Here is an 8842-nt window from a genome sequence, read left to right as displayed (position 1 = left end):
GATCGGCCAGGCCCCCCCACCACCCAATCACAACGATCTCTATCACCGGAGTACTGAGCACCTGCATCTGTCACCAATCAAGCACTGTATAAAAGCACACACCTCAGACACCCTCATTGTCTGATCTCGTATACACGTAGAGGACTCTCTGACTTTGCTACTGCTTCCATTTGAATACTGACCTGCATTACTTACCTCATGTGTTCCTCCTAGTGTCTCCTCGTCTCCAAGTGTCTCCTGTTCCTCCTAATTCCCGGAGAGCTGAGGTGTGTGCTCCTCCTGTGTGCATTCCAGCTCCTGTAAAGGAAAGGACTCTGATTATTCCACTCGTCATATCCTTTGAACTGTTCTACGAACTATACACTCACCGTGTCATCATCTGGATCCTACACCCATACTCTCTGTGACCAAATAAACTTGATTGTATATATTAACCTGTTGCATCAGACCTCTTCCGTTACACGTTATACATTATACGAGTACGCGCATACTATTTTGGTGATGTAATTTGAGTTACGCGCACTGTATGCAGACCCTCGCGTATGAGTAAAAACCAAAATATACTTTGGCCTTTAAAGAAAGCTAAACATGTGTAGTGTGCACAGGTTTGTATTGGTGCAGAATGAGAGAGACACTTCTAGCCTAGCACATTTCACACAGTCTGCTAGTTTCACTTTTGCTTTAAATAAAGTCGTGTATGCTTGACGTTTAAAATAAATGTTGTTTATAGTGAATTCCCCTATAATTTTTGTTTGTTTTATATTTACGATTTAGTTTTAATCCAAATGCTTGCGCTAATGGAGCGAACCGCAATCAAGATCATACAACAGAAGTGCGCACTCTCGGACTCCCTCTCTCGCTCTCTCTCTCCTTACCGTCAAATAATTTAAGTAACTTGTGCAATGTTTTACTTACTTGCTTTTGAGATATCTGACCGAACTACAAACTTTCCAGTGATGTCTATGAGATATTCATTCGAAAAGCTCAAGCATCTGTGCCACATGCGCTATACAGGCGTGGATACTGAATGTTTAACATTATATTAATTACTTACATGTATTTCATAGATATCCTTAATCTGTAATATCTCCATTCTACTCTCTGTTGTACCAGTATTGGTATCGGTGCATCCCTAACACTAGCGTAGCCAGAAAAGAGACTCTGGGTGTGCATCAGAAAAACTGGGTGTGCCACATTTAAAAAAACCCAACTCTGCATATCACTAACGTTACAGGATATACTGCGCTGATGTGTAAAACTATACTCGCCACATAACCATAAAACTATATAAAATATAATACCCTCAGGATCGCCAACAGTCATAACACAGTAGCTTTAATAGTGCCTGTAATAATACTGCCTATGAATGAAAATGCATTATTATTATTATTTTTTTTTTTTAATTAAAGAGAACGTAGAGAGGTCTAAGTTTAAGAATACGCTAGAAGTTACATTTTTTAAAATGTGTATTTGTTTTTTCTCTTTTTAACATTAACTTACAATAGTGAAAGACTTCTTCCCTCAGGTGGATTGCATATTTTCTTGCTTTGCTGAATGTTGTGCTCATGATCAATAATCACGTTGCTTGCATTCGCCCAATGATGTGTAAAACTATACTCGCCACATAACCATAAAACTATATAAAATATAATACACTCAGGATCGCCAACAGTCATAACACAGTAGCTTTAATAGTGCCTGTAATAATACTGCCTATGAATGAAAATGCATTATTATTATTATTTTTTTTTTTTAATTAAAGAGAACGTAGAGAGGTCTAAGTTTAAGAATACGCTAGAAGTTACATTTTTTAAAATGTGTATTTGTTTTTTCTCTTTTTAACATTAACTTACAATAGTGAAAGACTTCTTCCCTCAGGTGGATTGCATATTTTCTTGCTTTGCTGAATGTTGTGCTCATGATCAATAATCACGTTGCTTGCATTCGCCCAAACTGATTTGCTGAAATAAAAACGCGGTGTTTGTGTAAGTTTTACACATCAGCGCAGTATATTCTGTAACGTTAGTGATATGCAGAGTTGGGTTTTTTAAATGTGGCACACCCAGTTTTTCTGATGCACACCCAGAGTCTCTTTTCTGGCTACGCTAGTGTTAGGGATGCACCGATACCAATACTGGTACAACAGAGAGTAGAATGGAGATATTACAGATTAAGGATGTCTATGAAATACATGTAAGTAATTAATGAGTGACCAGCCGGCAGAGGATTCCGCTTTCTCTTAAAGCCTTCCTCGGAAGCCTATGGTCGCAAATTAAACAATGATTTGCGCAAAAAGAATGATCACTTATCAATTGAGAATCTGTTATTCATATAGTCTGGTGGTCATACGGCGTGTGCCTGCGAATACGGGACAAACTGTGTTCCGTTTAGCTTTCATACGGGATGCTTCTTTGATGCCTTAAATAAGGGAAGATTCCGTATTATACGGAACGGTTGGCAACCCTACCTGTTGATGCCGGGCTAGGGGAGGGAGAAACATCCTCATCCTCAGCCTTGTGTCCGGCCTTCTATCAAGCCGAGGTTTTTTACTAAAGAATTTAAGCAGGGAGCTCTGTGACATATTGCTAGCTAACAATTACTCGAAGATTCTCTGTTTAGAATGCGCGGCAAAAGCCTCTCAAGATGCTGGGGTCAAAAGTCACAGTCAGCGGCTGTTTGCGGATTGGTTGGCAGTCCGAATGTCGGCAGATTTTTTTTTTTTTTTACAAAAATCATTTAAAATTTAAATTACATTCTAAATTAACAAATATTGTATGTAAACAACAATAGGCCAAGTTTAGAAAAAAAAACATTTGTATTTTAAGAAAAATTATTCTGCATCTATTTTTACCCTGGCATATCCGTGGCTACGCCACTGATCCCTAATCACAAGCATTACCATTGTGAAAAGGCATAGGTGGTATTTAATGTATCAATTACTAATTAAAGGTTTGATGTTTGCAGCTTTGATTTTTTAGCTTAGTATCATCTTCATGTTAGAACTAATGATTCTGGTAATAATCTTGTGATCAGTGATCTTTTAAAGCATGAGGATGTCACATCCTTAGGAGGTGAGTGAGCCAATGAGGAATCTTTACTTCATGTAACACATAAACATTACCATATTATACATATAAGTATACTCCCTCTCTCTCTTTCTCTCTCTCTCTCTCTCTCTCTCTGTTTCAAACTGTCTCTAAAATTCCTTTGGGTTGTAAAATGGTCTTATCTTGCTTATGTGTTTTTGCTGCTATGGAAACCAGAGGCCTGGTTCTGGATCTGTGTGTTCGTTGCCGTTTGGGGTTTGTTCCACTGACACTCAGGCACTACAAATAAGTTATATTTTTGAGCAGAGTAATCGGAGGCAACGTATACACTGCAGCTAAATTTGGTTGTCAATTCACAGTTTAGTGCTCAATCATGTTCTTTACACACACAGTTCAGTAATTTACGGGAGTGACAACCACATTCTGCAAACTGAATTGACTCCCGAAAAATGCAGGTAGTGACAGACACATTTGCATAAATGATATGCTGTTTCTAATGTAAGTTCTGTTCCGTACACACAAAACTGTAGTTTAGGGGATTCACTCCGTAGCCCCACCCACTGTGAAATATAACTGATCAGAAATCCTCTTATCTGTGTGTTAAACATCAAATATTATCTGATTAATTGTAATTGTCTTGCAGCAGTTTCATGTTCAATGTGGACAGACAAATTGTTTGCTGTTGGAATTGCTAGACGAGATATGCCGATGATAATTAGAAATTGGTGAAGTTTGATGGTCAGTCCTATAAAAAAATTGTCACCTGTCTTCTGCTATGGCATGTTGTTTTAGTAAACATGGGAATGGTTTTGATTAGCGCACAATGCAATTAGAGCACTCATGATGCGTTTGATTGCTTTATTGGGTGCATTGACCTGCCTAACTATCTTTCTTTGTCTCAACTGTCATAAGTGCACAGAGATTGTCATCCCATGTCATTTTCCTTTCAATCCGACAATTAGAACTGCAGCTACGAGGGAGACAGCGAGGAGAGAGAATGAAACAAAGACAGAAAGAGACAGAGAAAGGAGACACAGGGAGGAAGGACAGCGATAGACCCATTAATTTTTCAAAGACTATGATTAGACTTGCCAAAGAGGCACTGAGGCAGGGGATCTGAGGGCACAGCAGTGCTTGGGTGGCAAACCAAAAGAAAGCAATTTGTCATTGATGTTTCTGAGCAGATGATTCTGTTTGTGGGCTGAATCAAGAGCGTGCACAACAGGTGGGGCTGATCCGTCAGAAAGCAGAACAAGAGAGCTGTTGATTACTGTTTGAGTCATGCCAATACGTGTGCATATGAAGTGTATCTTTCATATGGAAATTTTTGATGGCAAAAAGATGCACAACATCAGACTTGTATTGAATGGTCTAGTGTGGTTCCAGTTTTATAGAGGATGATGTTTTGGGAGGTTCCCTAAATGAGAAAATCTTTAAAATGGAGCCTTAAAGTGTCCATATTATGCTCATTTACAAGTTTACAATTTTATTTATGTAGTCTGCTAGAATACATTTGCATGATTTAAAGTTCAAAACCACATTACTTTTTCATACTTTATATTGCTGCAGCACCCTGCTTTTAAAATATCTGTTTTAGTTCCTTTCTGAAAAGCCCAGTATACTCTGATTGGTCAGCTGGCTGACTGGTCTGTTGTGATTGGGAAACCACTTAGAGCATTTGTCAGAAATGTAACGCCCCTTTATGGATCATCACGATGGCAGGACTACAAACAAGCATTTCAAGGCAACTTATCGATCATTTACTAGCTATATCACACACTGAAGGAAGGATAAATTTTTGATGGCAAAAAGATGCACAACATCAGACTTGTATTGAATGGTCTAGTGTGGTTCCAGTTTTATAGAGGATGATGTTTTGGGAGGTTCCCTAAATGAGAAAATCTTTAAAATGGAGCCTTAAAGTGTCCATATTATGCTCATTTACAAGTTTACAATTTTATTTATGTAGTCTGCTAGAATACATTTGCATGATTTAAAGTTCAAAACCACATTACCTTTTCATACTTTATATTGCTGCAGCACCCTGCTTTTAATTAAGATTTGTGTAGTACTTGTCATGTGTTACAAATTAAGTAGTTTAATATGTTCATGGAATATTGTTGTGATGAGAATGATAAAATAATGATAATGAGGGATCTATAGTCTTTGAAGTCCATCCTAAAATGACTGAAGGGCATGCAGGAAGTGGTCGTTGAAGCAGACCTCACTGTCTGGCTGGTATAGGCTATATTTGACAGGTTGCATCACTCGGTAACAGAGATGAGGTGGGAGTGGGATACAAAGCTTTGAGAAAAATCTAATTTGAATGTTTGGCTAACATGGGTCTTTACTCTAGACTTAAATAGGATATTTCACCCAAAATCGAAAATTGTCATCATTTACTCACCCTCATGTCATTCAAAACCTGTATGACTTACTGTATTCTGCGAAAAAGTCATATAAACATAATTGGAGTCCAGTGTTGCTTGGAACCCCACTGACATTCTATGTTTTACAGAATCAAGTAAGTCGTACAGATTTGGAACAACATGAGGTTAAGTAAATGATGACTGATAGACTGATAGTGTTCCGAGCACTGCACAGAAGGCTATTCCAAACTTTATGGTCCATATAGTGAAAAGGTCCTATTTCTTTTCTGAATTTTGATTATGGATATGTCAGTGGCAGTTATTTAAATTAAGCAACATCACAATCATGACTGCTGCTATCTATCTATCAATCAATCAATCAACCAATCAATCTCTTGTCTATGTAAAAGCTCTTTGAATTACCACTGTGTCTAAAATCTGCTACAGTATAAATAAACTTGCCTTGCCTAAGTTCATAATCAAATAACCTACATTTCAAATAAAATGTTCCTGGTAGAGGCAAATGTGTGAGCTGTACATTCTTTGCATTGTTTTTATTTATTTTTTTCTTTCGGGTCCAGGTCGGTCCAGTAGCATGTGTACAAAACCTGAAACTCATACTGTGTTTAATAAGAGCTTTTGATTTCCTGTGCATACCATAGATGCCAGTGCCCGGCTCAGTTTGAGGGACCCGAGTGCCAGCAGACAAAACACAGTTTCCATGGCAACGGCTATGCTTGGTTTCCCCCTATAAGGCCATGCTTCGAGAGCCACCTCTCGCTGGAGTTCATCACAGAGGTGGCAGATGGCTTGCTGCTCTACAGCGGACCCCTCTCCCAGCTTCAGCCGTGGGAGCCGGAGGACTTTATGGCCATAGGTAACCTACAAACACCCTCACCAGGTTGAAAGGCGAGGGAAGGGTATTGCGAATGAGCAGCAGCATTAAGGCAGAACATTGCTTCAGTTTCTACATCATTCTTTCATATCACAAGCTGAACCTCTGGCACATCTTCTCTCATCTCCCAGTAGCGCTACACATAGAGAGAGGGGAATGAAAATAGGTGTGATATGTTTATTTTAGACAGAAAGGGATGAAGAGACTCCTTCGTGTCTCTCCGACAGGATTTAGTGTTTCTAATAAAAAAAGTTTTATTGCTGTTACATTTTCTTACTCAGGGGAGATCTGCTATCCTCTAACAACCTAAACACAGAGAAGAAGATAAAAATACCACATTATTTCTGTTTGTTTGCGTATGTGTGTCATAAATTCCGGAGTATCGCTGCGCCGGTGGCTTGTGTGTGCAGCCGTATTAGCTCATTAGGGGTTAACGAAGGCACTTATTATATCACTAAAGGCTTATTTGTCATTCATCTGGGAGAATGATTACAATGGGGTATACACATTTAGAGCTTTAATGAACTCAGATCTGCCTACGTGCCGAGCATACGTTCATAAGAGAGCTTGTGCTCTTGATCGGTTCACTGATGTGTTGGCAAATGTGGATAAGTAGCAGATAAGGCCGTATGTGAGTGTTATCAGTGTAGGGTGAGATGCAGAACATATGGAGCGAACGAGAGAGGGATGGATGGCAGACGGCGGATCTGAGGTGAGAAAAAGAGAGTGACAGGGAGTGAAAGATGAAGATTAAGTGAAGGGTGCAACTGTGAATAGGGTTTCAAGGGGGCCTCAGAAACAAAGAGTGCTGAAGTGGTGGAGATCTGCCTGAGCTTCAGTTTTGGGTCAGTATTAAGGTGAGAGTGATAGTCTGATACCTCTTTTCAACCGTAGCAGTACTGCTGCTCAGTCAGGGATCTCTGAATATCTGTCATAACCGGTCCCTGATCCCATTGACTAGACTAGATGAATGATGACACACACTCTTACACCATGTCTACAGCGGCTGAGAGCGGTGCAATGCAACGTGACAAAAGCCAACAGAAACGGTTATGATCAGTGATTCCGTCACTGGATGTGACGCAACGAGAAGAGTCCCCAGTAGTAAACTGATGCCCCATTCTATTTATGACATATTGCAAACTCTTGCGCTACTTTTGGTTGTAAAATGGTTGCTTTGCACCGATCGCTTTATAACTGTCGCTTTCATGCGACAGTGTAGAACGCTTCAAGTGACAGCAATCAGTGTTAAAAATAGACACATTGTTAAAAATAAAGTGGGTTTTCGTAGCATTTCAATAGAAAAAACATTTTGGGTTTCCCAGAGAATCTTTCTGTGAACAGTTAATTCACTGTAAAAAAATGCAACTGCATATTTTCCAGCTTACGAAACCTTTTGAGTCTCAAATACTAAAAAATGCAGTTTTCTTGAAACTACATAAAAATCCTTATTAGACCAACAGAATTGAACATAAAAACCTTTGTCAGTCCCCAAATGTTGTCCCAACTAGTCAGAGTTGTCTGAACAAAGAATTTTATATTGCTGAAATGTTAAGGCTTTGTGAGTTCCCAGCATGCATTGCAGCATGAATAAATTAGCAAAACAATAACCCTATAACAGTATCTGCATGCTTACTGGCTTCATTTAAACTTTTTCGTTGTTGTTTTGTCATTAGTGCTACACTATAAATTCCAATTAGTAAACCTTACTTAAAAAAAGCATGCAAACCGATTGCCTTGAAAAAAAACAAGTAAAGTGAAATAAGAATAGTAATTTGTAATAAAGGTTTATTTAGTGTTGTAAACTTACACGCAAGTTCTGGTAACTCAGAATCACTATTTTCAACAACTAAATGAATAAGTACAATATACTATGTGTGTATTTCAAACAACTCTTTTATTTAAGTTGAGCCAACACATGTAACATTTCCTGCAACTTGGAATTTCTAAGTTGTATTTACTTAAACAGCAATCTGATTTACTTGCTAAAAGCATGCAAACCGATTGCCTTAAAAAAACCAAGTAAGCGTTACTCCACTAACTTAAGTGCTTCAAACATCCATTACAAATTACTGACAACAATGTTCCATTCATCACACACACATACAATTAGACATAAATTTAAGGTAGTGAAAGTTCAAAGTTAAAGGCAATGTCTTTTTTTTTGTTTTTCAGTGCAGTTTTAACTTGTATTACAAACATTTTGAAACAAAGCAAAAACAATCTGATTTAGGGTATGCTTCTTGTAAACAGTGGAGGTAGCAGTACAATGAATAAGTATGGCACTGGGTTGGCCGCACATGTTGCCAATGGGGTTTTTTTTTATTTATTTTTTTAATCACACTAAGTGTTCTTCACAGTATTAGGGTAATCCAAATGTACTGTACCAGTGATCCAAACATAGCACATGGCAGTCCGGAAGCAAATGGCTGAGGTAGACCCTGGAGACTGTTCTTTGCAGTACTACCCTGAACAATGATGGCAAAAGACACAGGGTCAAGGCAGAGAAGATTTGGAGAAGTACTTCATCT

General features: G+C 38.6%; 1 protein-coding gene and 1 long non-coding RNA gene across 2 annotated transcripts in view; one reads left to right on the top strand and one right to left on the bottom strand.

Moving 5' to 3' along the window:
- Window positions 1-8842, top strand: part of LOC107680491 (neural-cadherin-like) — a 188152-nt gene that overhangs the window by 133947 nt on the left and 45363 nt on the right. The window contains exon 21 of the mRNA XM_016476377.1: window positions 6079-6293. Coding sequence (XP_016331863.1) covers window positions 6079-6293 — 215 coding nt within the window. The remainder of the gene's footprint in view (window positions 1-6078; window positions 6294-8842) is intronic.
- The window catches only part of LOC107680476 (uncharacterized), a 1002-nt gene continuing 584 nt past the window's right edge, over window positions 8425-8842 (bottom strand). Inside the window, exon 4 of the long non-coding RNA XR_001633153.1 lies at window positions 8425-8779. This is a non-coding gene — a long non-coding RNA (uncharacterized LOC107680476). The remainder of the gene's footprint in view (window positions 8780-8842) is intronic.

This window comes from Sinocyclocheilus anshuiensis, unplaced genomic scaffold (assembly GCF_001515605.1).
Source record: "Sinocyclocheilus anshuiensis isolate Anshui unplaced genomic scaffold, SAMN03320099.WGS_v1.1 scaffold1496, whole genome shotgun sequence".
NCBI lineage: Eukaryota > Metazoa > Chordata > Actinopteri > Cypriniformes > Cyprinidae > Sinocyclocheilus > Sinocyclocheilus anshuiensis.
Note: the sequence above shows the minus strand (reverse complement) of the source record. Positions and strands in the feature narration are given on the sequence as shown.